General features: G+C 35.4%; 4 protein-coding genes across 5 annotated transcripts; 3 read left to right on the top strand and 1 right to left on the bottom strand.

Annotated features, from left to right (window-relative positions):
• Positions 1-1,631: 1,631 nt before the first annotated feature.
• On the top strand, positions 1,632-3,170 carry LOC120169718 (phospholipase A1-IIdelta-like). The gene has a single exon (XM_039177839.1). It carries the CDS (start codon positions 1,716-1,718, stop codon positions 2,961-2,963), a length of 1,248 nt encoding a protein of 415 aa, XP_039033770.1. The 5' UTR covers positions 1,632-1,715; the 3' UTR covers positions 2,964-3,170.
• A 4,816-nt stretch (positions 3,171-7,986) lies between these two features.
• Positions 7,987-13,084, top strand: LOC120169495 (transcription factor GTE4-like). 2 transcript variants are annotated; one of them, XM_039177624.1, is made up of 5 exons: positions 7,987-10,290; positions 10,371-10,416; positions 10,507-10,617; positions 10,711-10,787; positions 12,693-13,084. In XM_039177624.1, exons 1-4 carry the CDS (start codon positions 8,479-8,481, stop codon positions 10,770-10,772), a joined length of 2,031 nt encoding a protein of 676 aa, XP_039033555.1. In that variant the 5' UTR covers positions 7,987-8,478; the 3' UTR covers positions 10,773-10,787; positions 12,693-13,084. The 2 variants fall into 2 exon arrangements, with proteins under 2 accessions (XP_039033555.1, XP_039033554.1); XM_039177623.1 differs by having other exon boundaries at positions 10,365-10,416.
• Positions 13,085-13,786: 702 nt separating this feature from the next.
• On the bottom strand, positions 13,787-14,864 carry LOC120169619 (PLASMODESMATA CALLOSE-BINDING PROTEIN 5-like). Its single transcript, XM_039177730.1, has 3 exons — positions 14,282-14,864; positions 14,152-14,179; positions 13,787-14,072 (listed from the first exon to the last, which is right to left on the bottom strand). The coding sequence occupies exons 1-3, from the start codon at positions 14,616-14,618 to the stop codon at positions 13,907-13,909; spliced, it is 531 nt and encodes a 176-aa protein (XP_039033661.1). The 5' UTR covers positions 14,619-14,864; the 3' UTR covers positions 13,787-13,906.
• An 889-nt stretch (positions 14,865-15,753) lies between these two features.
• Positions 15,754-17,598, top strand: LOC120169618 (oxygen-evolving enhancer protein 2, chloroplastic-like). Its single transcript, XM_039177729.1, has 4 exons — positions 15,754-16,100; positions 16,189-16,421; positions 16,524-16,574; positions 17,198-17,598. The coding sequence occupies exons 1-4, from the start codon at positions 15,866-15,868 to the stop codon at positions 17,456-17,458; spliced, it is 780 nt and encodes a 259-aa protein (XP_039033660.1). The 5' UTR covers positions 15,754-15,865; the 3' UTR covers positions 17,459-17,598.
• Positions 17,599-18,210: the final 612 nt, after the last annotated feature.

Here is an 18,210-nt window from a genome sequence, read left to right as displayed (position 1 = left end):
TATAATTATCTACACACTACCCATAATAGGTAAAAATTTTAAATTTGTATCCGTTCATGCGGGTACATTCTCAAATTCATCCCCACACTCACTATCCAACTGAATATTCTCCACTCATCTCGTATTCGCTTGTACACCTTTATCTGCCTGATAGCAACCTCACATATTACGTAAGCGATAGTGTTCAATTTTAAAAATGTTTATACCTTAATATTTAGTTAAATTACAAGTTACGTCTTACAAAATCTTAATATTTATAAAATAATCTCTGAAATTATACGTAAGTTCATAATAGTCCAAAATGTATATGATGAATAGTTAATGGGCGGATGGATGTGGGGCAGGCAGATGCGATGCGGGTAGTGTCTCAAACCCATCACCTTCTCACTACCCACGGCGGGTATGACATTTTACATCCACATCCGCCTACTATCGATTAAACTTATACCTATCCCTACTCCAATTAAAGTAGGTACGATACGAAATCCACGATATTGTACATGTATGTCATCCCTAATAAGAAATAACTTTATTGAACCTAATCGTTATTTTCTTTTAGTTACTCATTATCTTCACCAATTGAAAGGTATGTAATAGTTTAAAATTTAAATTTTTATTCTTGAATTTTTATTGTTTCATTTGTATCCCTCTTTTAGCTTCTGATTTTTCCCTTGAAAGTGACTCAAAGGCATTAGAAAATAGGGTAAACTATGCATTTACTACCTAAACTATTAGTTTTGGTATATTTTATACCTAAACTTTTAATTTTTTAAAATTATACATAACTTTTAGTTTTTATTTTATTTTAGTACCACACAATTAAAAATTTAACATGTTTAGTGCCTAAACTATCAATTTTGGTACGTTTTAATATCTAAACTTTCCATTTTTTCAGAACTTAATGTAAATTTTGAACAGTATACTAAACTGAAACAAAGACTAACGTTTTTAACAGTGGAGTACTAAAATGAAATAAAAACTAACTTTAGGTATGTTTTAAAAAAATTAAAAGTTTAGATACTAAAATTAACCAAAATTGATAGTTTAAGTATTAAACACGAATTTATCCTAAAAATTATTATTTCAACTTTAAAAAAATCATATATAATTGTATTTAGGGCTGTAAATGAGTCGAGTCGAGCTCGAAAACTTTAAAATGGAGTTCGACTCGACTTGAAAACTCTCGAATCTAAAATTTTCAAGCTCGATTGGAACTCGAGACGATGAACTGAAGCTCGTAAAAACTTGAAATTAAAAAAAATATTAAACTTAACTCAATTAAAGTCTCACGCTCAAACTTGAACCTTAGATATAATAAAATCTTATACTACATTTAAAAAAAATCAACACATAAAATATTATTAATAATTTATTTTTAAAAAGTAAATTATTAATATATTATATTTTTAAATTACTCACGAATTTTTTGAATTGAACTCAAACTCGAGTCGAATTAATTCAAATTAAATATTTTTTAAATTTTAATCAAATCAATATTAAAAAATTCACAATCTACCTTATCTCATCTATTATCCTAATCGTACTACAAAGCCCTAGTGGGACATGCCAATGCGATTATGATTTGTCTGCAATCTGCTTCGTTATCTCATAAAATAGTAGTACCAATCTTTCCACTGAGCATTCTCAAACGATCAAAGCCACACATAAATCCCTTTCTCGATAGCCTCACCGTTGTGGGCAGCTTTTGCTTTCTCATGGCCGCAAATCAGCTACCAGAACCATCATGGGAGGAGCTGCTAGGCAGCAAAAACTGGGACTCGCTTCTCAATCCTCTCGACCTCTCACTTCGCAAGCTCGTCCTCCGCTGCGGTGACTTCTGCCAGGCGACGTACGACGCCTTCAACAATGACCAAAACTCGAAGTTCTGCGGCGCAAGCCGCTACGGCAGGTCCTCTTTCTTCGACAAAGTTATGCTGGACACCGCCTCCGATTACAGGGTCGAGTCGTTCCTCTACGCCACCGCTCGCGTCTCTCTCCCGGAAGCCTTTCTGCTCCACTCCAGGTCGAGGGAGTCATGGGACCGCGAGTCCAACTGGATTGGCTACATAGCCACCACGTCCGACGAAACGTCGAAGGCTCTCAGCCGCCGCGAGGTCTACGTAGTGTGGCGAGGAACCACCAGAGACTACGAGTGGATTAATGTCCTTGACGCCAAGCTTGAGCCCCTCGAACCCCTTCTGCGAGTCGACGAAAACAACCAGAAAGATCATGGTACTAGTAGTAGCAGTGACAATGACGATGAAAACAAGAAGCAGCCCAAAGCGATGCTCGGTTGGCTCACTCTTTACATTTCCGACAACCCCAAATCACCTTTTACGAAAACAAGTGCGAGGGCACAGCTTTTGGGTAAGATCAAAGAGCTAAAAGAGAGATACAAGGATGAAAACTTAAGCATAGTGTTCACCGGGCACAGTTTGGGGGCTAGTTTATCGATTTTAAGTGCTTTTGACGCGGTTGAGAACGGCCTAGTCGACGATATTCCCGTTGCAGCCATTGTATTCGGTTCACCACAGGTGGGAAACAAGGCTTTTGACGAGAGAATGAAAAGGTATCCGAATCTAACAATTTTGCACATAAAGAACACGATCGATATGATCCCTCACTACCCTAGCTTGTTGTTGGGGTACGTTTACACCGGGACCGACTTGGTGATCGATACGAGGAAGTCTCCGAGCTTGAAGGACTCGAAGAACCCCGGTGATTGGCATAACTTGCAGGCAATGTTGCACATAGTAGCAGGGTGGAATGGAGAGAAAGGAGAGTTCAAGCTGAGGGTGAAGAGAAGTTTGGCCTTGGTGAACAAGTCTAGTGCGTTTTTGAAAGATGAGTGCTTGGTGCCCGGTTCATGGTGGGTGGAGAAGAACAAAGGGCTCGTGAGAAATGGAGATGGGGAGTGGGAAATGACTCCACCGGCCGATGAAGACTACCCTGCACCTGAATAATCTTGGCTACTACTTGCCTACCCTCCTTCAATTTGGTCTTCTTTTTCTAGCCTTTTGTTTTGTTTTGTATGTTTGTGTGTTGCTTTTATGTCTTGGTCCGCTCATATGGGAGATTTGATGCAAATATAGGGGATAAAGTGCTATTTCAAGTGTAAATTTTATCTGAATGCTAAAATAAGCAGCTGCCAAATAAATTTCTTTTTATGATCGGACTTGTCTTCGTTTCTTTTGTGTGTTGCTTTTATGGCCTTTTTATGTATTTTGAATAAAATGAATACATTTCAGTTTGATAAAAAAATATTACCGTTTATTTGTAAGGTAAATTACATTTTTAGTACTTAAATGAACATTTTTGGTCAATTGTAGTACTTAAATTTTAAATTTTTTTAAAAATATTTAAATTTAATTTTTGTTTTATTTTAGTACCCGTTCAAAATTTAACGTTAAAAAAATTGAAAATTTAAGTACTAAAATGGACCAAACATAATAGTTTAGTACTAAACACATTAAGTTTTTAACAGAAAAATACTAAAACGAAATAAAAATTAAACGTTAGATATAATTTTAAAAAAAATTAAAAGTTTATATACTAAAACGGATTAAAATTGATAATTTATATATTAACTAAGTAATTTATTTTTTTTACTGTAAATTGTATCGAGCAGTGTTGTATTTTCAGAGGTCATCTTCAAAAACTGTTAGTTTTCTACAATTCGAGATTTTTTAGTAGACTCCACCCTTCAGTTCTTAAGGAATTCATATCTTTCGAGTACATTAGCCTATAAGTTTACATTGCATAAATAAGGTCTCTCACAGTCCACGTAACTTATCAGAGGGAAACTTACTCTAATAGTTGTGATATTTTATTTAAGTCAAGCCTATTTTAATATCACATAAGATTATAATAAAAAAATAAATTTAAAAATATCAAATTGTATCTTTAAATTTTTAAATAAAACTCAACTAGTAAATTAACATATAGTTCAGACAATCGTTAATTTTTAATGAAAAAAGACGAATTTAAGACATATAAATAATCGATAATTATTTTACAATTTTTAATAACCATAAGATTTAATAAAATAATGTCCTCTAATTTAGATAACTTCTAATGGTAGAAAAATTATACGAAAAGGAGTAGGGCGGACAAGTGGCTCGGCAGCTCAGATGTGGGGGGCACGACAAGGTCTGTTGTTAACGAAATCCGTAGCGATAAATGTTATTCTGGCTATGGATGCGAGATGGGTGATTGATATCTTGAAGGATAGACAAGGAGAGGAGCAACAACATGAGACGTTAAGATGGGTTTGTCAAAAACTACTAAGGGAAGGATGGACGAGCGAAGTAAGATATGTTAAGCGAGAAGGCAATAAATATGCTGACCGTCTAGCCAATATGGCTCTTAATCAAAAAGAGAACCTGACCATTCTACATTCTCTACCTGAAGAGCTAAACCAATTACTGGATATGGATTCTATAGGATATGGGGAATGGAGATTGTAATCCTCTTCGCGCTTGATTTTGATTCATTTTTTACCAAAAAAAAAAACAGGTTGGATCTCATTTGTAAATCTATATATATATATATATATATATATATATATATATATTAATGGCTTAAATTCGTTTTACTAATGTAACGGCCTGAAATATTCTAAGCTGATGAAAAGCGCAGATCATGGCGCAGACTGTAGAAATTAACATTTCTTCCTACTTCCATTGAGACTAATTCACGAAGGAGTGGTGGAGACTCAAATGCTATCGGTTTCCGATTCAAATATGGCACGGGCCTGCTGGTGGTAAAGCTTTTCTTTTCTCTTTCTCCCTTTCGTTCATTTTTGTTTTGATTTTTAAAGATGTTCCATTGAATATGGTATGCTTGGGTTGGGAAAGGAACGGGTTAGGATCACTGATGATGAGAACGATGATCTAGTGAGAAAGAAGAGAGTAGAAGTGTAGACAAGGTGTTTGTAGAAATTCCAGGATGAATTCCAGAAAGGTTCAGTGTTTATGTACATGAGCTGATTACAATCCTTGATTTGTAACTAACAAACCAAGCAACAACATTTCCCTCCAATTATAACCAATTACAACAGCCCCAACATATTCCTGGCTACAGAATATCTCTGTTTGGTGTTTCATTGAATTTTAGTTTTATATTTGATCAGAGAAGACTAATAACTGTGATTATCAATTATCAGCGCCAAAAGATTAAATTGTATATATATGCATTTATATGTTCGAGAATGCATGACTGATTTTTCTTCTCTTCAATTATGAGCACTCAGGGCATCTATTCCTTTATCTTTGATCTAAATTTGATATTCTTAGTTATTCGGGTTTATTTTGTTCTTGTAAGAATATTAAGGCTGCCTAAAGATCATCTAAATAATGTTGCTAATTTTACGGGGATAAAGTTTTTTGCTGAATATTGTGTGGATGATGAATTACTTTTTTGGAACCCTAAAGAGCTCTACTGGATGCCATCTCATGGGAGTGAATACATGAACCAACTGGCTTGAATCTTGGGTTTGTGGGTGATCTTTATCTTGGTGGAAGAAAATGTTAAAAGGATGTAGCTGATCTAGTTGTGAAATAATGATAAGTGGAAGTTGATATAAGCATATCTTTATATCTTATTAGGGACAAAGGTTTTGTAGAGGAGTTTTATGTCTTGGCTGATGGAAAACAACCTGGTCATGTCTTGGCTCATCAAATCATTACATCATTGGATATTTATACACAAGAATATGAACCTAACTAGGAAAAAAATCTATAAAATGGTATCGAATGAAATGAAACTTCTTGGTTTACAGAATATTTATTTAAATCCCAGATATTTATGGAATAGGAATAAATTATTATTCTCCCAACTTGTTCCTTACAATATTGGCTGCAAATGACATTGGATTCTTGCATTTGCCAGTATTATTCAGATATTGAACTCGTCAATGAATTGTTGAAATGAAACTGTCCAGTACCTCATCATGGTAAACTTTTAGGTTTTAGGTTTTAATTAGCTGATCCTATTCCCATATGTAATGGAATAAGGGAGAGGTAGGGTAGTAGACTACCCCCAACGCTAGATTGAGAGCAACTTCCGAAGAAGACCTCTAGGTTTCGGTCCACTATATATTTAGATCACATGTACGAGTGTTGCCTATATTAATTTGTATGTCCTTATCATGTTTAGATATTGATGTATGTTTTATGAAAAGTTCGCTATATTTGTATATGCCTAAACTATTTTTTTTAATGATCTCGATGCCTAACGTTATAAACATTATCAATTTAGATGCCTCATTCGTCAACGACGTTAATTTCTTCCGTTAAACGACACATGTATAATCTGCTAATTTTGAATTTTTTTTAAACAAATATTAAAAAAGTTATTATATTTATAAAACAAACTCTAATTTCTCTTAAATTATAAAAAAAAATCCCAAAATCCTAACTTAACCCCTCGATGCCTTTTTCGACCACAACTACTATCGCTAACGTAATTCCTGTCATCTTCCTAGTCATACGTCTCCATAGTTGTCACTTATTGACCGTCGAAATCATGATTTTTATCCTATAGTACAAAGGTATAAGACATATATTCATCTACTAGTTGTTTTATTAATCGATGGAAAAGGGTGACAAATGACATGAGTTCAGGTATTGAAGTGAAGGATTTCAAAATTTTGATGAATTTCAAATTTTTTAAGGTTATTTCAAAATGTGTTTTTAAATATCTAATTTTAATTTTAAAATTATCAAATTATAACATGTATCATTGAACTAGCGATGAAACCACTAAGGCTTGGGAGGGTACCCACCAAAAGTTTATTTTTTAACCTTTAATTTATATATAAAATTTAAATATTTATGAGATAATTATGGAGTTGTCCACCATATTTTAGAAAAATTCTAGTTTGTTCTTCTCAAGTTGAAATTTTAGTTCCATCCCCGTATTTAACAAAAGAAATTAACATCACTAATGATCTTAATATCTAAAATAATAACATTTATAATATTAAGCATTAAAATCATCCAAAATAATAATTTAAACTCTTAGGGTGCGTTTAGTTCACGAAATGTAAGATTACTAGTGGGAATAAAAGATTACTAGAGAATATGATTACTGGGAATGCTGTATTTTGTGTTTGGTTGGTTTAGCAGGAATGTAAGATTACCGTGTTTGGTTAAAGGAATAAAAGATTATTGGAATGTATATTTGACCAAATTATCCTTATTATATATTTGTATAATATTACAAATTATAAAATATTTATATATATTTTCTTTAAAAAATTAAATTTATAATATTTATATAATTTGTTTTACAAAATTAAAAATATAAAAAATGTTTAATGAAAGGGTAAATTTTTTTAACCCCTGAACTTCATATAAAATTTTAATTATAGACTTTTTTTTTTGTAAATCTAAAATAATTTAAGGATAAATTTGTAATTTAACCTTCGTAGAATTTTTATTATTTAATGACAGGAGAAATATATTTTTGAAAAAAAATAAAAATTTAAAACCATTTTAGTCCAAAACGCCGGTAATGTTACAATACCTAAGGGAAGGGAGGTAATGACATTCCTGGTAATATACTCCAAAAAAATCTACTATTGGTAATAAAACATTACCGAAAATGAAATTCTCAGCCAACCAAACATGAAAATGTGGGATTCCCATCCCACAATCCTTGAACTAAACACCTCTTATTAGTAAAAACGGATAGACTAATCCGATTATATATAAAAACAAACTTAAAAAATCTAATTTCCGAAAATAATAATGGTTTCCATTTTGGATGTAAACGGTTTTGTATTCCAATGCATCACAGTAAGAGAGGCGCGTGTCTTTATCCTCCGGACAGTTGACTTGAGAAACATCCTTGAAGTTGAAAAACACGCTCCCATTCCTCATCTGGGGAAAATCTATGGAACCCCACAATTGGGTACCCGCACTCATCCAACCCTATAACTTTCGCTCAATGTGGTCTCGACTTCCCCCTCTTTCAATTGGTTCGTGTTATCCCCGCTATGATACTTGGCCAGCACGGCTCTCTCGATGCACCCACGCGCTTCTCTCAAGTCGGTTGGAGCCACGAGGGCACGCTCCACCTTCACCTGTAAGATAAGGATATAGGGAGAGAGAGAAAAAAAATACGAAAACGAACATCATTTTCCTAGAGAAAGAAAGAGACTCGGACGAAGAACTGATATTGAACCGGCAAAGGTAAGGGCGTTGAGAAGTCTCTCTTTTCCTTGTTTCCTTTACGAAGTTTGATTCTGTTTTGGGCTTGTAAAGATGGTAGTGGTTTTGATTTTGTAGATCGAGCAGGGGTTTCTTTATTTGAATTTCTTGTGTTTGTCTTGAGGGATATCTGGAGTTTGGAGGTGAAATTAGGGTTTTGGAGTGGACGTGGTTAAACCCTAGTTTGGATTGATCGGGAAAATTGATTTTTTTGGGTCTGGAGTTTGGAGAAGGGGGAATCAGGGTTTCCAACCCTAATACATGTATGGCTTCGGGAACGGTAGTTGGAGAAGGAAAAGATGGTGAAAACAGAGAGAGGCAGCGGTACATGGAGAACAAGGTTTACACCAGGAAAGCGTTTAAGGGTCCCAAGAAAAACAATCTTCTCGACACCACAACTAACAACTTCACCACCACCAAGGATGGCCACAACAAGAACAACATCGTCATCAACGGAAACGGCAACGACATTAGTAACAACGAGGACAACAACGAAAACAACAACAGCTGTAGCACTGCTGTGAACAACATTGTCGTCACCACAATCGCTTCCTCTACAATTGTGCACAAAGAGGACAACACAAATGACAAGAACAATAGTAACAGTGATGACAAGAACAACAACAACTCTGCTGAAGCACCAGCTCAGGCTCTTCCTTTAGAGCATAGTGATTCAGCTCACCAACAGCCTGCTTCCCGTTTAGATACTTCTGTGTCTGGTGATTCTTCAAGTCCTAAGAAGCAGCATGTTGTGGCTGGCAATGGAGCCGTGAAGCCGATTTCAGAAAACAGGGTGAAGATCAATTTGGCTTCAAGGTCGAAGTATGAGATGTGGGAACTGAGGAGGAAGTTGGAGAGTGAGCTTGATTTGGTAAGGAATTTGGTGAAGAGGATTGAAGTTAAAGAAGCGCAGATTAGTAATTCACATGTTCCCGTGAATGACAGCGTTGATTGTGGATTCGAGAGGGTTCAACCAGAGGTGACTTCAATCGGTATTCCTCAGAAGCCTGTCAAGCATCTAAGGCCTTTGAACCAGTTGAATATTCCTGTCTTGGAGATTAGTCAGGGTGTGAGTGAAAGCATGGAGAAGGAGAAGGAGAAGAGAACGCCTAAGGCGAACCAATTCTATCGGAATTCAGAGTTTTTGCTTGCAAAAGATAAGTTTCCCCCAGCAGAGAGTAACAAAAAGTTGAAATTAAATGGGAAGAAGCAAGGAGGAGTTGAATTAAATCGTGGCTTCGGTATGGGTAACAAATGCTTTAAGAGCTGTAGCTCTTTGCTTGAAAGACTAATGAAGCATAAGCATGGTTGGGTCTTTAATGCCCCTGTTGATGTCAAAGGTTTGGGTTTGCATGATTACTATACTATTATTAAGCATCCCATGGATTTGGGTACTGTGAAATCAAGGCTTAACAATAACTGGTACAAGTCGCCAAGAGAGTTTGCAGAGGATGTGAGGCTAACATTTCGCAATGCTATGACATATAATCCTAAGGGACAAGATGTTCATATTATGGCGGAGCAGTTGTCACAGATATTTGAGGACAAATGGGCTACTATAGAGGCAGATTATATTCGAGATATGAGACTTGCAATGGAATATGAAGCTAGTCTTGCTATGCCAACTCCAAGAAAGGCAACTCCAATGCTACCCCCGCCACTTGATATGAGAAGGATCCTGGATAGACCAAAGTCAATGATGGGCCCTGATGATCTGAGGCCAAAACTTATTGCTACTACTCCTTCAGGTAGGATACCTACTCCAAAAAAGCCTAAGGCAAAGGATCTGTATAAGAGGGATATGACTTACGAAGAGAAGCAGAAGCTTAGCACCAACCTTCAGGGTTTGCCTTCAGAGAAGCTGGACAACATCGTACAGATTATTAAAAAAAGGAATTCGACTCTCTTCCAACATGATGATGAAATTGAGGTGGACATTGACAGTGTGAATACTGAGACTCTTTGGGAGCTAGATAGATTTATTACAAACTACAAGAAAAGCTTAAGCAAAAACAAGAGAAAAGCTGAACTTGCCGTTCAAGCTAGAGCAAAAGCTGAACATACTGTGGAAGAGAAGGTAAAGCTTTTTTGTCATAGTTTCTTATAAAATAATCTTTTACCAGGAGTTCTGAATGCTTATATTTTATTTAGTTGCAGACCCCAATGCCTGCTTTGGTTGAAGTGCCAAAGGAAGCCGGAACTAGTAAGTTTTCATATCATAGAAATGATGGTATTTTGGTTGTTTCATGCTTGGTTAGACTGATAACTAAAATTGTCTTACTTCTATCTACAGACGAGCATAATATGTTCATATCAACTGTTGAAGTGGGGGAACAGGGAGATAATGCTAGTAGGTCAAGTACTTCGAGTAGCTCTAGCAGTGATTCCGGGTCTTCATCAAGTGGTAGTGTGATTTGTTTCTAACTAGATTTATTTTTCTCCCCCCTCCCCCTTCCGTTCTCTCTTCTTGTTTTTAACATATATAATTTTGTTGCAGATTCTGATAGCGAAAGCTCCTCAGCATCTAAATCTGATACTGGACATTCACCAAGGTCTTGAATTTTTTTCAATCAGGTATGGTGAAATGTTCCTTGACTTGATTCTTCGAAGTTCTTTGGGTTTATTTGCTTGTTGTCAAGTGTCATCTTCTGCAGTAGTATTGTGCAGAATTTTGTTTATATTGTGGTTCATTTGATTTGAATAGTAAGAAGTTACATTTGATGAAAACGGTGGTAACTCTTTAGCAGGGCTTCAACTTGAAGGTTTAATATTCAAATTTTGAGGAGGGTGGGTGGGGTTTATAAGATCAATGGAGGGATCAAATTTGTGGCTAAAAGGGTAGGTTCTTTCCCAAAAGGGGCAGCTTCTCAGTTACTCCCCTTTTTATTTGAAATTATTGGTAGCTTATCAGTTACCCTAAACTCTAAATTCTAAACCCTGAACCAACAAGTCTTGATCTCAATATATTTGGGGCCAGCTACAAGGATCAAGACACAAATCCTCCAATAGTTTATATCAGTCGTTGTCCTCTTGAAGTCATTCCTAGTCTAACAACAACTTATTAACATTCTTTCGTACACATCTTTTGTATTTCTTGTTAGCACAAGTACAACACTTTGTATGATATAGAAAAACATGTCTGATAGTTATCCTGTAGGAATTTTCATTCAAACTCAGGGAGGACTCAAATTGATCCTTTGCTCACCCCTATTATAACTGAAACTTATCCGTCAATGCAATCTAAGTTCTGACATTCCTAACTATTCTCTCGTAAGTATTATAAATTATATTAACATTGTGACAGGATATGTCTCTGTTGTAAGATCATGAAAGAATGTCTCTAAGTATTCTATCACATGCACTCTTTAAAGAATCATGTAACTCATGTGCTAATATTCTACCCTCTCAATATGTTGTCACGAGATGAATTTCTTCTGGGGTTCATCGTGGTTGCATGAATGAAACCTAATGGTTTAACACAACCATAGCATTTTGTTAAGCGGTGCTCAGTAACCCTTCCTGAATTTTTATAGTATGATAATTTGTTTTATGCCTCTACAATTTAAGGAAATCAACAGGATTCACATGCAAGAAAATGGAACAGAAACATATTTGTTGGCCTTGTATGTCTTGGCATGTTAATATTCCTTGTGAGATGTTGATGTATAATAATGTAAATGATGAATGATTGGTAATCTATTTGCAAAGTATTTAACAATTATATCTTTGCAAAGTCCCCCCCACCCTTATTTTAATTTGGCGAACAATGGATGAAAGGAGTTTGCATAAAGATGCAGAATTGATTTATATGGACCTTACAGAATAATGAGTCCTACATGCCTTTATCAACTTTCTTACCAATATTCTGATCTAATTTGCCATGGTATGCTGTTCTGACTTGTTTTGGTCTACCATCATACTGCAATCCATAAATGAAAAAAATATGCCATCTTAAGTTGTATCCTTTTGTTTCTTGTAGCATACAAAAGTTAAAGTATTCTAATAATTGACCTTACCAAGGAAATCAATGAAATCCAGCATCACCACTAGTACCACTTTTTTTGTTTTGGGAGCAGATTCTCACAGAGAAACATGCTTCCTGTTCATTTTCTGTTGTTTCTGTTCATGTTTCGGAGTAAGTGCATGTTATCGAGTGTTGACCTGCTTGTCCTAACAATAACTAATCACTTTGAGATCATAATTGTCTGCACAATAGAACATATTGTCCATTAATCGAGCATTTATGATTTTGATGTGATTTAGTTGTGCTGTTACTGCTGCTTCTGTCGTGATGAAGATGGTTGTCAAGGAAATGATGCTACAAATGTTGTACTTCTCCTTTTGATTTTATGCATGCTTAAAGTGTTGGGATGTTGTGACAGAGTCCTGATGTTATATGAATGCTTTTCTGAACTTTCAACTACTGGTGCAGTTCAAGGTTTATTTTACTACTATGTGATGTTCTTGTATGCTTTGCAGTGGCTGATCTAAAATTTAGAGTAAGGTGCCATCCATTTCGATCCTGAAGCATTGCAGATTCCGTTTTATTTGCACTAGGCGGAGAAGCACCGGCCACCCATTTAGCCACTGCAGGGTGTGGGGTTGTGTTTCTGGCGCAGCAAGGCATCGTCATGTGGACTGTTTTGTATAAGATGGGTAGATGTGTCAAATACTTGGGAGAATTTGGGTTTTTCTTTTTCGTGTAGCACTTGTACATTGCTAACGTCTGCTACTGCTGCTGGTGATGCTAATAGTTTTAGGGAACATTTGTTTATTTATAAGATGGGTGGCAGCTTAAGGATTCATGTTATACTCGGAAAATGGTATTGTAATTTCAGTCATAATTGCTTAGCATGAAATCATCTGCAGAAGCTGATTTATTACTAGTGCTTGCTTTTTCACGCTCACGCTATGTAATAGTTCATCTATCATATTGAAGTTATTAATTTAATTTATTTGTCATGTCATATATGTTATGTTATTAATTACCGTTGATTATCACATTAGTATAATAAAATGTCATGTTAATATCGTAATTATTAATGATAATAAAATGTTAGTTAAAAGGTCACATCAGATAAAAATTATATAAGATATATTTTTTGACTTAAAAGATAAAAAATAATACGAGAATCATACTTTTTTTTAATTAAATAGACTTTTTATGTATTTTTACTAAATAAGAATTATTTTGAAGTAATTAAAAGATTATTTTCTTTTCTATTAATCGGTAATAAATATAATATAATATTTATTTAAATTTAATTTTTAAACTTTTAACATTAAACGTTTGTACTTCTGACATCTATGATGTTCGAACCCAAATACTTAAAAAATAATTACTAAACAAAAATTATTTTGTAGTAATTAAAAGATTTTTCTTTTCAATTAATTTAAAATTAAAATAAGCGTCAGATAATATCTGTTTAAATGTAATTTTCAATCTTTCGACATCAAACACATGTACTTTACATCTATGACACACAGACTATTTGATTCGTGCTGTAGCAAGTAACTAAAAGATGTTCATACATAACAGTCCAACTGAGCCAGCAAGCAAAGGAGGAAAACACTTGCAAAAAGATTCATTAAATAAGTTGACAAAACTAAACATCCAACCCAAAAGTTCAAATAAATACAACTTGTTTGCCCTTTCTGCTTCAAAAATTCTAAACTAAAACTTCATTTTTGCACTAGCTTAGTGGGAAGATCCTTACAGTTCCAAAATGAATGAAAGAGAGAGCAAGAATGAGCCAGGATTGAGCAATGCGATGAGAAGAACTCAGATCTGCAGTAGAATCCGGCCCAACCCCAAGTGTTCCAGTTGACTCAGAAATGCTTGCATTGTTCACCGTCTTGCTGCATTTCAAATCAATCGACTCAGGACCCAGAAAAAGAACCCATCAATTTCTCGAAATCCAATAGGGAAAAACATTACCTGGAAGGGAACTTGCAATTGCCATAGCCTGAAACAAAATATCCATATACAAATAACAGTGTTTAATGGCAACTGTGAAATCACTAATTGGCCAAGATTTGAAGACGAAGAAGAAGAAGAAGAAACTCACTGGGGTTTAAAGAAGTGAGGGCGGCATTGTTGGAGAAGGAGCAAGCATCGTCGGTCATGCCGTTCTTCAAGTAGTAGTCATTGAAGGCATACGACGCCGTTTTCTGGATATCAGTCGGGTCATAACACGCTCCGCCTTGCTGGACCGGGTTGCAATTCGCCCCGCCTTGACCGCACGCCCAGTCAAGCGCTCCCTGCAGCGACGCGTCCTCCGCGTTGTTCTTCGCGACGCACCAAAGCTCCGTGACCACCGTTCCGCCGCCTCGCTGGGCCGTCGAACGCGGCGGCGACACGAAAACCAGACACACAATTAGAGGAAGGAAGAGATTTCGGGACATGGTAATATGGGACTGTATATGTTCGTGTTAATGCTGAATACTGAAAACTGGGAGATGGATGGCAAGAGTGACCGTTGGGAGATCTAAGGTGAATTGAAAAAAAAAACAAATAAGGCAAATCGGAGAAGAAAGAGGAGATCTGGGATATGAAAGAGTAAAGTTATTGAGTCACTCGGAACTCGGGAACCGTTCTGTGAGTTGTGCTTTGTCGGGTAGCGTCTCTGTTATCTTTCAGTGTTTCCATCAATCCCTGTCTTCATCCTGAGATTTATCATCTTCGGATCAACCGTTTTTTCTAATCCGTAACTATTTTATAAATAAAAATTTAGTTTCGATTATAAAATATTATTTTATTAAATATTTTGATTATTAAAAATTATAAATTTATTACGTTTTAAATTCATTTTTTTGTTAAAATATTTATGGTTGTTCAACGTTAATATAATAACTGAAATATAATAGTCGTTTGATAATCTATGATCATATTTTATTATATAACAATTTGGGGTTAAAGCTCAGCTCAAAATACCGTCAATCCTTTTAACGAAAAAAAGATGAGGTTGGTGTCTTATGAATAATTAAGTAACTATTTTATATTTTTAAAGTTAAAAGACTCAACAAATTAGAGTCATATAATAACGAAAATAAACTATCACATCTCAGTAATTATATTAATATATAATTTAAATAACTATTAAAATTTCAAGGTGAAAAGATAAATTTAAAATATAATAAATAATTAAATTATCATTTAATAACTTAAATTGGGCAGACATGGTGGTTGTGGTAGCAAGTTAACTGGGCCTTAGTCTAGCTTATTTGAGTTAATTGAGGAAACTAGTGAAACTGAAGTTGGAATTGGACAAATTGTGCAACAACTTAGGGTCCGTTTAGCATTGTTGTCGGAAGAAAAAAAAACTTGATTTTGAACAAGTTTGTGTATTTTTTGCTGTCAAAACAAGTTTATGACTTCAAAAGCTTTATCAACAGTAACTCAAAGCAAAGCTTGATCAAAATGGGATTGACTTAGCCACAACGGTTGCTCAATCTGCGTGCACCAATAAGAGCCTCAGAATGCTTATCCCCATAATTCCCATAATCCAATCCATTTTCCTCATCAAATATTCTATCAGATTCCCGATTCCCCCCTTCACGTATCAAATCAAAACCCTCCACGCCCACACCACACTCTTGTTCAGTCAGTTTCAGTTTATAATTTAGGCTTGATTACTATCAGAGCAGCAGCCATGGCCTCCGCCGCATGCTCCCTGCACCACCACCATGCACTCATCACCACCGCCACCAGATCATCAGCATCGCAACGCCTAGCTTCAAACGCCAAGCCAAATCAACTCCCGGTTTGCACTGCTTCTCTGAAACATGCAGACACGATGGTCTCCCGTAGGTTGGCTCTCTCCGTGCTGATTGGCACCGCAGCCGCTGGCTCTAAGGTTTCTCCTGCTGGTGCCGCCTATGGTGAAGGTAACTCGATCACTCTCTATTTCTCCTTGTATCATTTAATACATGCACTTGGGTAGATATTAAAATAGGCAGAGATTTGGTGCTGCAGCAAATGTATTTGGCAAGCCAAAAACGAACACCGAGTTCATACCGTACGATGGACCAGGGTTCAAGCTGTCGATACCATCGAAATGGAACCCGAGCAAGGAGGTTGAGTACCCTGGTCAAGTCCTGAGATATGAGGACAACTTCGACTCCACCACCAATGTTGCTGTCATGGTCACCCCGACTGACAAGAAGTCCATTACCGACTTCGGGTCCCCTGAACAGTTCCTCTCCAAGGTTCATTTCTCATCATTTCATTTCATTACATACATACATACGTGTGTGTGTACATGTAGTATGTGGTTTACTGATTTATTTGCTTCTCATGGATCTTTGCAGGTGGACTATCTGCTTGGAAAACAAGCATATTCTGGCTTAACCGATGCTGAGGTATGGTTTATCAAATAAGAGTAAATATCTATAGAAAAAAAAACATGAAAATACTTAAAATGTTGAGTATCCTTAAATTCACACATAATCATATCCAACACGTTGTTATACCTCCTCCGTGTACTTATACCACACCGGTGTTGGATTCATAAATATTTTTTTCGGATGGACACTATCTATAAAATACAAAACTAATTAAAGAAAAATTAAATTTTCGGATGTAATCCACTTTCAACTATACGTGGCTCCATCACTGTATACCTTTGTTTTCACCCCTCGTACAGAAGGCCTCGAGGTATGTGAAATTTTTTCTAAGATATTTCACAGTTCACCCGGAGGTAATCCCGTCAATTCTTTTCATTTGACTACAGTCTCTTGATATGATCGTTGCCAATTACATTACTAGCTAAATCTATTATTTAACATCAGAATTTAGTCACCTGCCAAACTATTAATCTTAAGACTGACCGATTATCTTATTGTTTAGTGTCAAGGACATATATACTCGCACAAATAAAACCGAGTAAAAAGAGCTTCAACCCGGCACTCATCGTTCATCGTCTTCTCCAAATCTTTTCTTTCTTTTCTCCATATCTTTAAAATCATGCATGTCATGCATGCAGGGTGGGTTTGACTCAAATGCTGTGGCGACTGCAAACATATTGGAGACTTCAACTCCGGTGATAGATGGGAAAAAGTACTACTTCTTGTCGGTGCTGACGAGAACCGCCGACGGAGACGAAGGTGGCAAGCACCAACTAGTCACGGCCACCGTGAACGGTGGTAAGCTTTACATCTGCAAGGCACAAGCTGGGGACAAGAGGTGGTTTAAAGGAGCTAGAAAGTTTGTGGAGAGCGCTGCAAATTCCTTCAGTGTTGCTTGATTCAAAAATCTTACTTTTAGACGATCTAGAAGAGAATAAAAAATCTATGTAAATATTCTTAGAAATTATCTGTATATTTCTTAAGTGGCACATAAACAAGGATGAACCCTAATGTATATTCCTCCATGTATGATCTCTCTATATCTATTTTGGTGCCAAATTGCATGATGCTATACTATCTAGCAAAAGTCCAACAGATAAACAATAGGTAAACTATGCATTTAGTAAACTATCAATTTTAGCCCGTTTCAATACTTAAATTTTTATTTTTTTTAAAATTATACCTGAATTTTATTTTTTATTTCATTTTAGTACCCACTGTTAAAAACTTAATGCATTTAGTACCTAAACTATCAGTTTTGGTCCGTTTTAATTCCAAAACTTTAAATTTTTTGAAAACTTAATGTTAAATTTTGAACAGGATACTAAAATCAAATAAAAATTAAATTTTAGGTATAATTTTTTTTAAAAAAAATGAAAGTTTAGGTATTTAAATAGATCAAAATCGATAATGTAAGTTTAGACATGCACATTTGTTGGCATTAGCTTATTTGTTTTCTTATAAAGAAATTATTTCATTATAGATCCATATATATTACATCAATTTAATATTCATATTTAACTTTTTAACCATTTTCTCTTAAATAACTAAATTATAATGATACTTTCCAAATCTAATTATAAGAAATCCAAACAATAAAAAATAAAAAAAAAATTAATGTGTGGGTTGAGGGGTTAAAATGAGAGTTTTC

The sequence above is a fragment of the Hibiscus syriacus genome, unplaced genomic scaffold (genome assembly GCF_006381635.1).
Source record: "Hibiscus syriacus cultivar Baekdansim isolate YM2019G1 unplaced genomic scaffold, ASM638163v2 tig00111769_pilon, whole genome shotgun sequence".
Lineage (NCBI taxonomy): Eukaryota > Viridiplantae > Streptophyta > Magnoliopsida > Malvales > Malvaceae > Hibiscus > Hibiscus syriacus.
Note: the sequence above shows the minus strand (reverse complement) of the source record. Positions and strands in the feature narration are given on the sequence as shown.